This window comes from Xyrauchen texanus, chromosome 42 (assembly GCF_025860055.1).
Source record: "Xyrauchen texanus isolate HMW12.3.18 chromosome 42, RBS_HiC_50CHRs, whole genome shotgun sequence".
NCBI classification, from domain to species: Eukaryota; Metazoa; Chordata; class Actinopteri; order Cypriniformes; family Catostomidae; genus Xyrauchen; species Xyrauchen texanus.
This window is the reverse complement of record NC_068317.1, coordinates 18,916,146-18,933,162: the sequence shown is the minus strand read 5'-3', so window position 1 is coordinate 18,933,162 and position 17,017 is coordinate 18,916,146. Positions and strand designations below refer to the sequence as shown.

Below are 17,017 nucleotides of genomic sequence, written 5' to 3'. Positions count from 1 at the left end.
ATACTGTATACATTTAGGTTCTGTGTATCTTCGAATAATTTGTTTTCTCGTTTTTGTTTTCAAAAAGGAATAACCAATAAACCGCCCCTGTACTAATTTTTGATCTAGAAGGAAAATATAAAAATTTAGAAAACACGTCATTTTTCATTTTTTCATTTCATATAAGAAATATAAAAACAGGAATTAATCTCGATTTCTAGTTTTATCATTCAAGTGCTTAAATCGTATTATTTTATTTGTACAAGTGGATGGACGCAACACGTCCATTTCTACTGATTGGTTAAACCTGAAATGTCATCTGTCCTTCCTCATTACTTTTCTTCAGAATAAAAACCTTTCACATGGGACATGGCGAGCACTAAATCACCATGCAGCTTAAGCTTTTTTTTTTTCATTCAATGCGTTGCAGTTTCAAGTGTGCAGGTTGCCATGGCTACAGTCAGAAAGGACTTTATTTTGCCCGACATGTGTAGCCTATCATTATACCTTTTTAAAAGTGATATATCGGTGGGGGTGTAAATGTATGTTCAAATACAGTAGGCTATGTGTTAAACAGAACAGAATGAACCCTACATTTATAATGGCTACAAATAGTTTTAATTTTATTTGTAGTATACAACAACAAACCATGAACTGATTGAATAAAATGACACCCTTTCTAATCCCATCTATTACGCAGTTGCCTCTCTTTAACATCTGGGCTATATGATCTGCATACAGACAAGATGTTATATCACTATATGCATTCAACTATTACATAATAAAATATTATATATGGACAGTGTGTTTAAAACTTAATGAGAATTAAATAATATATGTGTTATAGGCCTACATTAGCAAGGCTCTTCTAGCCACAATTTGATGATGGTTTTTAATATTATTACCCCATTATAATAGCCGGCTTTATTAACATTAGGCCTATAACCCATGTGAGTTCCTTAGATTTTTGGCTTGATGTAGCCTACCGGCAATGCAATGATCTAAGAACAGGTTGAATGGGCAACACTTTAAATACACATTTGGGGTATTACATTTACCTTTTTGATACAAAAAAGTTTAATAAAACAGATTATCAATTACTCAGATGATCAATTGTCTAAATTAAATTACACTAGGGGTTCATGCTTTTGAGTGTAAGGGGGCCGTTTTCAGGTTCAGATAGGTAGTTCTAATAATTGTTTTTAAATATTTTTTTATATAAACCATGCAAAATGCAACTGCATGTTAGCGAAAGTTAATTTAGGAATAGGGCGCGTTTGGTTGCATTTTATTACATTAATTCAATGGAATGGCGAGTGGACCTTGGATAGGTGTTAAATAAAGAACTGTGCACAACTAGAGCACCGACAGTTAACTTTAAATTAACAAAGGCAAAAGGTGTAACTACGAAAGAAAGTAATCGAAAGAGAGAATAAAATAAAATAAAAAATACATGAACAATAAGGGCTGAGCCCCTATCCTTAAAAATCCCATGGTCCAATTGTGTCCTTTATATATGTTGTCATTCCCAGGTGTCCATTGCTTGATAAGATTGCAATAAACATGCAGTAGGCAGAAGTTTTTCTAAGAAATATTTATGTTCTGCATTAAAATTATTAGAATCTATCTGCTAAGGCCATCTGCAAACTTGAACTTGGTGAACTCTTATTTTCTATGAACGGGGCTGAGGAAGAACAGATGTTGGTGCGCGTAGACCAATCAGTGAAAATTTATTTTTAAGTTGAAAAACGAGCAGATACATCATAAATTGTTGTGATGTGATAAATGGAGATAACGGAAATGTGATAAATGAACGGTTTAATTAAATTTCGTTTTGAAGACAAAAACAAGAAAACAAATTATCCGAAGGTACACAAACAATTTGGCATGGTGATGCTGACCACCACCAAACCAGCCCTTACCAGCATAAACCAGCCTGGATCAGCATGGAAATTCAAGATGGTCTAAGCTGGTGTTTTCAGCAGGTTATGTGGTATTAGAAGATTCTCTTATACCTGTAGGAGTCCCTATTGCTGATGGTGTCATGACCCGAGTCCTCTTGCTCATCTCCGACCACATTGAAACACACTTTCTTGCCATTGCGTTCAGTTCTTTCGCTCTCACTCTCAGCTGAGATGTAGCTCTCTGTGGGTTTCCCTTCAGAGCCAGTGGGATGTGTGATGGATGAGAGTAAACTGTGAGAAAGTCACAGAGAGAGATATAGAAAGAGACAGGGAGAAACAGAGTGGGGTTAACCACAAACACACGTTATATGTTATTCAAGGACCTGAAAACAGTTGCGGAACACAGATGATCGCTTTGTAAAAAATATTTATCTACGGCCATATTTTTTAAAGCCATGATGGTAAAAACAGCTATTTGTCCTTTTTGTGTTGGGGCCAGTGAAAATTTTGTCAGGGCCAGTAAAATCTGAGGCACTGGCCTAACCGGTCCAGTAGAAACAATCCTTAGCATTGAGCCCTGTATAAGCAAGTCATTCATAGGTTAATTTCCACGAGAACTGTAAACAATTTGTCTCTGTGGTACTATGAAAATGTGACCCATCTATTCAAACACAATGACACTGACTCAATAAATGGCGTGAGTTGGGGGCGGGACTATCTCTTTGTTGGAACAACGGCAGACTGGCCGTTTTAACCAATCTTATTGGTTAAAAAAAATTCAGCATTCTGTTTTAAGAGCATTTTTCTTTTCATCCATATTACCTATAACAATAATTTTTGTAATTTCTACTTAATTTTCTCATCAGTAAAAAAATGCAAAGTCCTGTTACATTGTGCGTTTCGAGGACAAACTAGTTGCTCGATTTAATAAAGTTTGTCATTCATGGCATCACATTGTTAAAAGATATCTAAGAGTTTCGATTTCAGGTTTACCCACCCCTTACCACCTTACCCTTACCATCACATAAGGGCGGCTGTGGCTCAGATGGTAGAGCGGGTTGGCAACCAATCGCAGGGTTGCGAATCCCGGCCCACATGGCTCCACATGCCGAAGTGTCCTTGGGCAAGACACTGAACCCCGAGTTCCACCAAACCGCTTTGGTAACCTCTAAGGTTAATAAAAAAGCGCTATATAAATTTACCATAATACAAGTTAACTGTGATTGGTCACTTCACATATCTGTCAGACAGCTCTTTATGGTCTAAGTGGGTGATTCTGTGCTAGAAAATTCAAAAGTCTGGCTGCGTAAAACTAATTACACATTAATAAGAATTAATCCAGAAATAGACGTTGACTCAGATAATCAGTGGAAAAGAAACCTCACATAATGACCCTATGTCTCCAACAGACAAAACACACTGCCACATCTCAAATCTAATACGTCTAGCATTGTAAAGTTTAGAAAGACATGTTTCGGGAGGACCGGCCCAGCACATCAAGACTTGTTTGTGTTTGGCTTCCTCACAACAACTTGAGGAAGTTGGAGGTACTCACAAACTGAATAACTTCAAAACATGCATATACAGCTGTGTCAACAATCCCAACTCGACATGAAATTGGTTCCTATCTCAGAGACAGCAAAGAAAACTTTTAACAAGCCTCTGTGTTTGGAACTGGCTAGCGTGCAACATTTTCTCACACATGGGGACATTTAAGCCATATTTTCAATAATTCACTGGTTTAGTTTTGAGGCCCAGTCTCTCCACACATGAGCGCACTAACATGTCAAGCCTTGTTGAGTTTCACACAACCCCCTCTAGGTTCTTATAATGAAAGGGGACACTATAAACATGCCATAGATGCTATACATTCATGGAATATGTTCTCATTATAAATGCAAGCCCTAACTTTAATTCTCATCCTAACAATAAAGTAAACCTCAACGAATTCATAATTCTGACCCAAACCAATTCTCCAAGTGAGAAATGTAGGAACGTATCCAACGACACCGCCCTTGTGAGAATGCTCAGTGGCCACAAGAAATGCCCTAGTTCTCCAGCTCTACGGTGCAAGAAACATGTCCCTCTTCCAGCAAACAGACAGATCTCCAACATCAAGTGTCATTCTGTCGCCATGGAAAAGAGCACACAGCGCTGCTATTGGCTACAGCTTTATATGGAAGTGCACACAATGTGGGGCCTCAGGGGGCACAAAGCATCAAAGTGAGAAAAGGTGGAGGAAAGGAACAATGGTGAAGCTCTGCGGGGGAGGATCTTGGTTCGGATGACAGCTTTCATGTAACACATGGGGCTCTTCAGCTGTGCTTTACATTGAGCTAACATCATACAGCTGCACTTTCAACTGTAATGAAGTTCTGACTTCACTGGTCAAATCACACTTTTTCAGATATGACAGATATCTGAAACATTTGACAAGATAAATTTGAAACATCTGTACAGTATAAAGCTAGTAAGATAACACACTAATGTAAATAACTTTTATTGATGAACAGGATGAAATGGACCTTGTTATTCACTGAAAATGCAAATGTACACCAGGTTTGGTTTAAGTTTCAAAATTATTTATGGGCTCTTCAGACCAAACATGTTCATGTGCAAAAAAAAAAAGAAAAAAAAAAATTGACGGCACAACAAATCGAACAAAAGCTCCATTTGTATGCTTTAGAATACAGAGAACAAAAACAAAGCTGAATGAAGTGGATATTTACTTCGGAACATTTTTTTGCATTATTGATTTTGCTTTCATTCATTTACACAAAAAAAATACAAACAAAAACAAAACATACACAAAAGACATTTCTAAATTCAAATTGCACTTTAAATGAAACCAAAAAGTATTAAAATAACGAAGTGATTAAAAAATCTTATTTAAACATAAAAGCCTGCGGTCGGCTAAGGAACGTCGCCTTGTCGTACCAAAACAAAGATGCACCAAAACACTTTCCCGGACTTTCAGTTTCATCATACCACGGTGGTGGAATGACCTTCCCAACTCAATCCGGGAAGCTAACTTACTCTCTATCTTCAAAAAACGGCTAAAAACACATCTTTTCCAAAAGCACGTAACCGGTCACTAAAAAAAAAAAAAAAAAAAAAGAAAATTATTATTTACATTTCTTGTTGCACTTAAATCTGTTTTGTATACTATTCTGATGATAGTGAAACTTTGTAATATGGCACTTTTTGTACCACTGTCTCCTTAAGATGATTCGCTGATGTTCTTCCTCTTTTGTAAGTCGCTTTGGATAAAAGCGTCTGCCAAATGAATAAATGTAAATGTAAAAGCATCCGTCAACGACAACAGGTGGACAATTACTTATAGCCTACAAATTAAGAACTAAAGACAATCATAAATGTAAAGTAATAATAATACAAATAAATAAGCCTATTATTCAATTCCCTTGTGTTCACAAAATAATGCTGCCAAATATTTGTTCTTATCGAATTAGTGTTTAAAGTTTTAAGTTTTGGTAATACAGATAATGCTGCCAAAAGAAAAGAAAACTCAATTTTAGGTTCAAGATGAAAGTGTCTTGTATTTATGATTTAATCACATTTGTTTTTGTTTCTTTAAAACAAAGATATATAATACTGAACCTGCAGAGTTGCGTTCACAACGCATGCCAACCGCGTGGATATAAACCAAGTGAAAACTCACAGCACCTCTTGAGATGATCAGAGATCGTGTGCAGCATTCTCATAGACAACATTACTCTTGCAAACAGTTTTCAGACGAAACGACCTTCACACAAAAACAAAATTTCCACCTCAACAAGAGAAGCATTGAGTTTTTGTGTGAGCGCCTACAGCCACATCTGCTTGAAAAGGACACAGCGTTAAAAGCTATCCCTTATATCACTCCCAATGGGAATTGGATATACGTGTTAAGACATAGGTCAGACGTCCAGATATCGGATATGCATCTGATTTAGAGTGCCAGGGTGCTAACGAGAACCAAGAAATATGATCATATTAGTCCCATTTTATCATCGTTACATTGGCTACCTGTTAAATTCCGTATAAATTTTAAGATTCTGTTAACTACGTACAAAGCTTTGAATAGTCTAGCTCCGCAGTACTTAAGTGATCTTCTACCACGCTATATTCCATCACGTTCATTACGATCGCAAAATTCTGGCCTGTTAATAGTTCCTAGAATATCAAAATATACAAAAGGAGGTAGATCCTTTTCATATTTGGCTCCTAAACTATGGAAAAGTCTCCCTAACACTGTTCGAGATGCAGACACACTCTCTCAGTTTATGTCTAGACTAAAGACTCTTCTATTTAGCCAGGCATACACCTAATTTATCCTCCAACCCACAATTAGGCTGATTTAGTTAGGTGTGCCGGAACCAGAAACCAGTAACATTGATCATGATCTATAACTCTGCAGTAAATTGAATGTAATCTATGCTAATATTATTCTATTTGTTTCCCTGTCTCAACCTCGGGACTCCTATCCTGAGGTCACCAGAACCGGCTGGATCCAGCTCCATTCCTGCTTCCTGTTGGACTCCACTGCTGCGTGTCTCTGAGTGATGACGGCTAAATGCAGCCGGTGATAGCCAAACATCTTTTCAGTCTATTATGATGGACTTCAGAGGATGAACTGATGCCAACTCCAACCATAAGACATGGGATACTTCATAAGCCATTGCCTGAACCTTGGATTTAAGATGGACCACACCGAACCTCACCAAAATTACCGGCCAGGTTGAACTGCGTTTCACATCACTGATCTCTGCCTGCATCACCTCAGTCTTTTGATGGACTACGATCTTGAAATGGAATACATAGACTAACAATTGCCAACAAAACCCTTCATCAGCCAATTAACAAGGACAATTGCACCTATATGAACTTCTGCAGTTAATCCAGGATGGACTTCAAAGACATTAGTCAATAATCTTACAGAAATCTTTGTTTAAACACTGATCCTTAAAACTTACTTTGTGTAATCATTTTAAACCATGACTTGCACAATACATAAGTAATATTTACATTATATTCATGATGTTAGCCAGAGGGGAACTGGCCCCCACAGTGAGTCTGGTTTCTCCTAAGGTTATTTTTCTCCATTAACCAACATCTTATGGAGTTTTGTGTTCCTTGCCACAGTTGCTTTCATCTTGCTCACTGGGGTTCTAAATACAATTATTATTTAATTACTTATTTTTAAACACGATTAACGATCATATTTTATCTGATTACACAATGATGATTCATCGACATTATAGACATTACAGTTTTATTGTCTGTTAATGCCTGATCTTCTGTAAAGCTGCTTTGAAACAATGTGTGTTGTGAAAGGCACTATACAAATAAAATTGACTTGACTTGACTTGACTTGAATTGATTTAAAACCACATTTGAAAGTGACACAGATTGTATGTGAATAAATCCAATCTTGTGCGGATTCTTTCATTTACACATATACAACAATATCCGATCTGTTTCAGATGTGAGAAAAAAAATCTAATTTTTTGTGACAGTGTAAACACAGCCTTATTCACTTTCACATAAATCACCAGTAAATGGCTGATTATCAGTTAATAAACACTTAATTTTAGCCCTGTTCCTCACACAATGCTACATTAAATTACATAAAAACACTCCACCACAGCTCATGACTTGTAAGATGACACATTTTTAACAGTTGCATTGCATAACCAACTACATTTGCAAGCTTATTCAAGCATAAACAAATTATATGGTATAGCTCAGGTGATGGAGCATTGCACTTGCAACAAGTAGGACTAGAGTACAAGTTCTGAAGAGCAGGTGACATGTGAGCCAAGTGTCATAAAAGCACCACAAATTAAATGGTTACTTTAGAAATTGCACTGTTTATGTCTCATTTGCTTTTTTTTATGCTATCGGGCATGTTTAGGTTTGAGATATAGGGTAGGGAGGTAGGTTTTGTTGATTTCAAACTCAATGGAGCATTTACCTGAAAAACTGACATAGGCCACTTCAGATCTTAGATCTGTTATTTCCAACAGCAGAGATCATTGTACTTGTTAATCTAAAGCAGAGTCAGAGGCTTCCGGGGGTGGCTCCAATGAGCTACTCTGCTGCTATTTGCCCCATTATTGCTGCATGATAGGGATGGCTGTCTGACAAACGCCTCCAGGCAGCCATTACTGCACTCTCTCCTGCCCAGGGCTGTGAGGAAGGTCATTATCTCCCCACCAGATCAAGGACCTCCCTGCCAATAAGTACACTCGCAGACCTTCAGCCAGCAATTGGTAGTGACAAGCATATGTCAACAGCAGTGAAAGGTGCCACCCCCTCCACAGATCAAGACGAGCTGTAATTTCCATCATGTCCACCAAGGATCTAACTGTGTGATGTCAATCTAATGATGCAAATTCAGAGGCTGTTACAGATAATGGATGCATTATTTATTTAAAAGGGGTATGATGAGAATTGGAAGAGAATGTAATGTACCCAGAAAAAAGTTCCATCGTTCAGAGGTTCTTAGCTCACAAGACTTAACTGAGTTCTCTGTTATGTTTCACATAAGTACAATATCAAGTACTTGTCTCAGATGTTTCTCTTAAAAATCCTTAGTATAAATAAGCGCATACACAAATTAAACTATTGTTGTCATACAGTAAGTGTACATTAAAGTAATATCACAGGAGCAAGAGTGCGATATGGAACTACTTTCTTACGCTCCGGATCAGAATCTGGTTCAAAACAAATGATTCGTCCAAGCTTCTGTTAATAATTCAAAAAGATCACTTCAGAAATAATATCACGGCTTGTCCTGGTCACCATTCATTGCTTTGTATTGACCTACAGAGCTGATATACAAATCCCAGGACTTCTAAAAATCATTGTTTGTGTTCAGCAGAAGAAAGAAAGTCAATCACATCTGGAATGGCAATAGGCTGAATAAATGATGTTTGAATTTTCATTTTTGGATGAACTATCCCTTTAATCTTATCGCTGTCTATGAGAAAAAATTATGGGTGGTTTTGTTTGTCAGTTGTGCCACACTGCAATTTACTCAGTCAGAGCGACACTCAGTCTGAGCGATAATATTGTGCATCTTGTGTTCTGTGCTCATGTGGCAATTCTTTCTCTTTTTTTTTTGCAGTTTTCCATTTTTAAATACTAGGGCCAACCTCAGAGTGTCCCATTTCCTTCAAGGTGTTAATGTGCTTCCAGAAAATAAAGCCATCAACAACTCAGCTCAAACAGGCAGTAACCCAACCCGTTTCTGTTTAAAGGAATAATTCACCTTCAGGACATCCAAGATATTTCTGAGTTTCTTTCTTCGTCAAAACAGAATTTAAGATTTTTTTAAATTAATTTCCGGCCTCCTCCTTTAAACAATGCAAGTGAATGTACTCCATTTTGTGATGGTCCAAAATGTATATTTAGGGTGCATCAAAATAATCCACATTACAAGCTCTTCTGAACCCAAACAATTGATTATTTTTAGAAACAAAATACATATATGCTATTTGACTACAAATGTTCACTTCCGTACATCTCTGTGATGTGCGCTCAAGAGAGGGATGACATAAGCTTGTTTGTAAGGTCACGCATCACGTGGAGGAGGCAGACCACAGACCAAGTGCCATTCACAAACCAAAACAGTCCAAAACTATTTCAAAACAATAAAAAATTTAAAAAATTATAATTTCCCAATAATAATAATTATTATCCTTTATTTCAGAGCAATGCCGTTGTGTTATCTACTTGTGCTTTACTTTAGCAGAAATATATAGGCTATATTACTGTCAGAATTGAACGTAAAGTGAAAGTGAAACCAAGTGCGAGAGCATTTACTGAGATTCACAGGATTTACAGTGTTTACACAGTGAGATCAATGGTACAGGTAATATCACACAGAAGAGAAGCTTCACAAACTTATTTATGCAGGCAGTGATGGGCGAGTGAATTGAGTGCAGGTGTGGTGAATTAGAAATTGGGTGATGAGGAAAGGAGCGCTGAGGGAGGTGCAGAGCCCAAGGGAGGAATACCAATGACAAAGATTTCACATGAGTTTGCTGGAAAAACAGTACGGGCACAGATGATGAATTCAGATATCGACCCTTTGTTTCTTTCGATGGTCTGAAATCCTCAGGGGTAAAATGTTCACTGCACACCCTCCAATATTTGAGATGTAGGGGTGTACTGATATCCAGGTTCAGCACAATAAGCCAGAGCTTCAATCGCTCATGATCATGTATATGCAATCGATGAAAAGTTTATATTTTTCTTATATTTTCTTTGGGATTTCTGAAGGTTCATACACATGCCAAATGACCATTTTGAACAATACACTTATACAAATAGAAACTTGTACTCCTCCACGTGACGTGTAACCTTACCAACGAGCTTACATCATCCCTCTCATGAGTGAACATCACAGAGATGTCCGGAAGCAAACATTTGTAGATAAAAAGTATAAAAGTATTGTTTTGTTTCTAAAAATAATCAATCCTTTGCATTCAGAAGAACTTTATTTGTCATCTGGAGTCGTGTAGATTATTTTGATTCACCCTAAATATGCATTTTGGACCGTATATTCACTTGCATTGTTTAAAGGAGAAGGCCTGAAATTAAATCCTAAAAATCTTAAATTATGTTTTGATGAAGAAAGAAACTCAGATACACCCCACACACACATGCTAATCCCCCCCCCACACACACACACATGCTAGAGAAATAAAACAGATGTTAGAGAAATAACCGTTATTAGAACTTAAGAGAATTAAATGTAGATTCCAGATGCTAGGTCTTGTGAAATTCACAAAAATTACAAGATTGCTGGGATAATACCATTCCACACAGACTCATGCAGTTTTAAGAATTGTCACGTCCAGGAACACTTTTTTTACGTGATCTGATTTCAAAACATATGAATAAAAATCACACTTTTGAAAACCATTTGCCATCAAGAGGGGTTTAAAATAGTTGCAAAACATGCCAATGCCTTTAAAATGTTCAACTGAGAAGTAGCAAATGCTAAACTGAGCAAAGATCTGCTAAAAAGTACAAAGAAAGTGCTTAAACGATTCATACATATTTTTTCTATTGTTTTCCAATGTATCATCTACTTATATTGTTAGATATGTTTTTGTGTACCATAAAAGGTCATAATTTCGTTTTTCATAACTACTGTATTTTCCATCCCCAGACCCTTACACATTGAACCTTTAAATAGCCTGTGTTTATTGTTTGTTTGTTTTTTGCAGCTGTGCCTTAAAGACATGGGCTATGTTTTGGTGTCAAATTCAGCATATTTGGTGATCTCCATCCTTCTAAAAAGAGTAGCTGGTGTAAATGATGAATAGATGTTGTTAATTTAGCTCATTTAATTTAGAATGAGTGGTTTCAGCAGCTTAGTTTCAATAAATGGTGTTTTTGGACAGGGAACAAAGTTTTGAGTTCTGAAAGTTTTAGTAAGTTTATATAATAAATCAAACTCTTTTATTTTAAAAGATAAAGTAAATTAAATATTTTGTGATATAACCACTTTAACTGCAAAAGCAGGTTTTTTGAAGCAATTAATTTATTTTATTTTAGTTATTACCATCAAGAGAAACATTCTGTTAATGAGTTTATATTTAAGCAGTCAATAAAAAGGTAAATGAAGCAATGTGATGATCTTCTCATCAAAGGTAATGAATTTCTATTAATTTCATTTTGCATTCGATTTTTGAGTTGTTGAGTCATCTTGAAGCAAAAAAGATCAGTCATACAGCACAACTTTTTTGTGCTTTAAAAAGATTTTTATTCACTTCAGGGCTAGCATTGCTGGCAGTTTAAGTTCTAATTGTTGACAGATGCTGTACTTTTCTAAAACTGCATCCCATATAAGATGATCAGCAAGAAACATTTATCATTAAAAAATGTAATCATGATCTCATGATGAAACACACAAGGAATAAAATCCATAAGGGATCATGAAGGGATAGTTCACCCATTCATTCACCTTTAAGCCATCCCAGATGTTGATGACCTTCTTTCTTCTGCAGAACACAAACAAAGATTTTTAGAATAATATTTCAGCTCTATAGGTCCTTAAATGCAAGTGAATGGTGGCCAGAACTTTGAAGATCCAAAAAGCACATAAAGGCATCCTAAAAGCAATCCAGACTCCAGTTGTTAAATCCATGTCTTCAGAAGCAATATGATAGGTGTTGGTGAGAAACAGATCAACATTTAAGTACTTTTTTTAAATATAAATTGTCCTTCCTGCCAGTAGGTGGCATATGTGAAAGTATGTGAAAGTGGAGATTGATGTGAGAGCTGAAATATTATTATAAAAATATTTGTGTTCTGCAGAAGAAAAAAGTCATACACATCTTGTGTTTTATAAATTATCAGAACATTTTCTGAAAAAAGTCATTCAGGACAAGAAAATATGATCAAATAATTATGTCAGACTCACTCATGAATCTGGGAGGCGTAGCACTCCATCTCTTTGACGACAGTGGTGAGTTTGGTAAGAAGTTTGTTGTAGGCATCCAGGATGAGCAGATCGTCTTCCCGTAGCAGGAAACGCAGACCGTGACCTTCTGCCCTGCTCAGACTGTGTCCTGATGGGGCAGCCATGCTGGTAATACTATGCTGGACATAAACCATGGGATTCAGCTTACCTGATAACAAAAGCCAGCCAAGTTGGAGGGAAACACACATGAATAAAAATCGTCATGGTTACTATTGTAACCTCCGTTCCCTGATGGAGGGAACGAGACATGTGTCGAATGTAGTGACACAAGTGGTCTTTCTTGAGAGCCTCGCATACCTCTGAACTTGAGAAAAGGCCAATGAGAAATTGGCAGACAAAATGCGCATGTGCCGCCCCCAGACAAACGGGTATAAAGGGAAGAGGGCATGCCTCTGTCAGTCAGGTTTTTGCACTGAGGAGCCGAGAATTAGGTACGTCCGTTTACAGTGGTAGGTTTGGTGTCATGGCAAGGGGGACACAACGTCTCGTATAGTAACCATGAAGTTCCCCTTCTGTCACTCACTCAACGTTGTGTCGAATGTAGTGACACAAGGGGTCCCATTTAAAAACGGCATGCACTAGTTATGTGAACTGCTGACACAGGTGCAAGCAAGCTACTGCGTGCTAAAAGCAACTGTATCGGCCGCACGTAACCCTCCCCAACGCCCCCCAAAAAAGTTGTCATATACAGACCTTAGGTTCCGAGCACCCCTAAGGGGGGAACAGGCGACATGACTATCATGGGAGCATGCCAGCGAGCCACAGCCTTTTCTCTCTCTATGTTTCTCGTCATAGAGCATAAAGCGGCTGGGGCTATTTTAACGCTATGAAATGTGTCAGGGAAGATGATCTTACCCGTTCCTACTCTTTCAGGGGGAAAAGACCCTGCGGAGACCACATCCTGCACATGCTTGTGGGAGGTAACATGTGGCCACTAAGTCGCATGGGTTGTCAAGCCACACGTGGAAGTGGCGTGGTGGCAGGTCCTACCTGGTGAGGGAGGTGCTCTACAAACCCAGCGACCGAGGGCAGAGGGACAGGCCAAGGGAGACGCGGGTCTGCCGACAGGGGGACCTTACCACGGAAAATACATCACAGGGAGTTGCATGAAGAGGGAATTAGGCCTGTGGAGCCCTACCCCAGTACAGCGCACTTGAGACTTGTAGTGGGTCTGGTTGCAAATTCCTCTGCTGAATTCGCAGGCCAGAAGGCTAGTGAGGAAGACTATCCAGGAAGCAAGAGCTTAGTGGCTAACCTGGGAGAGAGCACGCACAGGATCACTTTGGTGAAGGGCGCTAAGTGCAAGCGGAACAGCTGTTTGGTGGTTCCGTATTACCGAGTTTTACCGGCTCGGACCTGACAAAACATGGTACGAGACTGGCTCAACCCTGAGATTGTAGAATCTTGCAAAGGCATTGAGTGTTGCCCAGCCCACTGCTCTGCAGATGTTTGCGTATGGAGGTGCCATTGGCCAGTGCCCACGAGGATGCCACACTTCTCGTCAAGTGTGCTCGAACCCGCAAGGGAGTCTAGAAGGCCAAGGAAATAGCGTTGCCGACCTAGCGGGCAGCCTCAGTTTGGAGACAGCGTTCCCTTTTCACCGTCCGCCGAAGCAGACATCTAAACATCTGCATGTGGTCCAAAAAGATACGCAAAACACATACCGGACACAGCGACAAAGGCTGGGTCTGCCTCCTCCTGGGGCAGCTTGCTTACAGGTTCACAACCTGGTCTTTGAAGGAGGTTGTAGGAACCTTGGTCACGTAGCCCGGTCACGGTCTTAGGATGACGTGAGTATCTGCCAGACCGAACTCCAGGCAAGTGTCGCTGACAGAGAACGCTTGCAGGTCCCCAACCCTCTTGATGGAAGCTAGTGCTATCAGCAGGGCCATCTTCAAGGAGAGGGCCTTGAGCTCAACTGAGTCAAGCGGCTCGAAGAGGGGTCTCTGAAGGCCCGAGAAGACCACTGAAAGATTCCAGGAGGGGAACTGGCTTGGCCGGGGAGAATTCAGCCTCCGGGCACCTCTAAGGTACCTGATAATCAAGTCGTGCTTACCCAAGGACTTGGCGTCCACTGTGTCGTGGTGGGCCGGGAAAGCCTCCCCTCCAACCTCTCTTGCAGGAATGAAAGCACTGACCGAACTGCACATCTCTGCGGGTCTTCCTTCGCGGTGCTGTCTGAACGGATCAACACGTGTGAGGCAGCGGGAGAAACCGCCGCGGGGCAAGGAATATCCCAGCAACTCTAGGCAGTTGATGTGCCAACGCATCCGGAGCCCTGTCCAGGAGTTGCACACGCTGCCCCAACCCAGTTGAGAGGCATCTGTGGTGACCCTGACACGTCTGAACACCTGCTGTAAGGGGACTCCAGTCTGCAGAAAACAGAGGACTGTCCAAGGGCTGAAAGTCTGATGGCAGAAAGGTTTGATTAACACACGGTACGTGCCACAGCGCCATGCACATCTCGGGACTCGAGTCTGAAGCCAGTGCTAAAGTGGTCTCATATGCATCAACCCGAGCCGCACAACCGCGGCCGAGGATGCCATATGCCCCAGGAGCCTCTGGAACTGTTTTAGAGGAACTGCTGTGCCAGGCTCGAAGAGAGCGAGGCACCTTAGCACCAACTGCGTGTGTTCGTTGGTGAGGTGCGATGTCAATGAGACTGAGTATAACTCAGCCGAGAAAAGAGATGCTCTGAACCGGGGAGAGCTTGCTCTTTTCCCAATTGACCTGAAGCCCTAGACGGCTGAGGTGCCTGAGCACCTGGTCCCTGTGAGTGCATTGTAACTCTCGAGAATGAGCTAGAATCAGCCAGTCATCGAGGTAATTGAGTATGCAGATGCCCACTTCCCATAGCGGGGCAAGGGCTGCCTCTGCAGCCTTGCTGAAGATGCGAGGGGACAGGGACAGCCGAAGGGGAGGACATTGTATTGAAACGCCTGGCCGTCAAATGCGAACCGTAGGAAGGGTCCATGTCGAGGCAGAATGGAGAAGTGGAAGTATGCATCCTTCAGGTCTACCACTGCGAACCAATCTGATAACGAACGCAGGTTAAAATCTGTTTCTGTGTGAGCATTTTGAATGGGAGTTTGTGTAAAGCCCGGTTGAGAACTTGCAAGTCCAAGATTGGCTATAGAGACCCTTCTTTATCTCAGCTGGAGGGACAGGCTCTATCGTGTCCTTGAGTAGCAGAGTTGTAATCTCTGCCAGTAAGGTGCTGGCGTTTTCGCAGCGCATCAAAGTGGAGCGAATACCGCTGAAACGAGGTGGGAGCCTGGTGAATTGAATCGTGTTGCCGAGTCAGATGGTCCTGGTCAACCAGCACGACGTGTTGGACAGCGAAAGCCATGCGTCCAAGCTCTGTGCGAGGGGCACTAAGGGGACGATCGTTTTTGACGTACCGGGTGGGGCTTCGCAGCAGGGGGAGCAGGTAATAATGCATCGGGAGGCAAAAGTGCATCCCGAGGCTTGGGTGCTTAGAAAAGACTCAAAGCACTTACCTACCTCCACGGACCCGGCAGGGGGCGGTTTAGGGACTGAGGAGGAGGTCCTGTGAAGACGTCCTATTTGAAAGATGTGTCCTGAAACGGACGTTCAATGCCTGATGTGTATTGCTCTTTTGTGAATGAAAATACTCTCTTTTAGAGGGGAAAGATACTTCTTTTTTAGAGGTATACACTCTTTTACAGAAGAACTGTCGAAGTGCCAAGGGGCGTGGACTGCACAGAGTGCAGAGAGGGAGAAAGCCGCTGGTAACGCACTGTAGATCTAACAGCAATGCTCTGATAGAGGTGAGTAGAACAGTAGTGAGACTCAGCTTGCTGCTGAACAACCCCTCGGTTTTGAAGAAAAATTCTGGCTGACAGCGCACGTTCGCTTCCCTTTATACCCGTTTGTCCGGGGGCAGGACATGCAAATTCTGTCTGCCAATTTCTCATTGGCCTTTTCTCAAGTTCAGAGGTACGCGAGGCTCTCAAGAAAGACCCCTTATGTCACTACATTCGACACAATGTCTAGTGAGCGATAGAAGAGGAACATAATATATATAGAATAAAATAAAAATGCACATATTTTTGCAAGCCATCATTATTGCAAAATGATTGAGTTAAAGTTTTCCAAAAAGTGGTTTAATAAATAGTATTTTTAGTTTCGTATGCAGTGTTAATGAAAGTCAATAAAATTGCAAATTGAGAATGTATATTCACTCACCCTGTTCCGAATTGCGTCCCAGTTTTTCCAAGGTGTTTTTCCTGTTGTCCAGCTGGACTCCGAAGGCACTTCCGAGTGAAGTGGTGGTCTTGGGGTATGACACCTCCATTACGTTTATGTGACAGTTTGTAGGACAGAAGTCGCTGCTGTGTAGAGGGGAAACCTTGGTCTTCGCCTGCTTGAATGTGGGCCAGGCTCTGTTCTTCAAAACTCTTGAAAACTGAGAGTAGAGAGGAATTTGAGTAAGCTAAATACTTTGGTAATATTTTGTGTGTGAATATGACCAAGAGCCTGGCTCTAGTGAGGTTTGAGTTAGACTATTTGGATTGACTTTGGAATGCTAACATGCAAAGCCCATTATAGTTCAGAATGCCCAGTTCCTATCAAGACTTACTCCTTTTGAAACTTAAGACCTAAAAAAAACAAA

At 40.4% G+C, this 17,017-nt stretch overlaps 1 protein-coding gene across 1 annotated transcript in view; it reads right to left on the bottom strand.

Annotated features, from left to right (window-relative positions):
- Positions 1-17,017, bottom strand: part of LOC127635208 (phosphatidylinositol 3,4,5-trisphosphate-dependent Rac exchanger 2 protein-like) — a 155,810-nt gene that overhangs the window by 54,424 nt on the left and 84,369 nt on the right. Inside the window, exons 24-26 of the mRNA XM_052115078.1 lie at positions 16,591-16,810; positions 12,322-12,529; positions 1,995-2,174 (exon numbers count right to left, since the gene is read on the bottom strand). Coding sequence (XP_051971038.1) covers positions 1,995-2,174; positions 12,322-12,529; positions 16,591-16,810 — 608 coding nt within the window. The remainder of the gene's footprint in view (positions 1-1,994; positions 2,175-12,321; positions 12,530-16,590; positions 16,811-17,017) is intronic.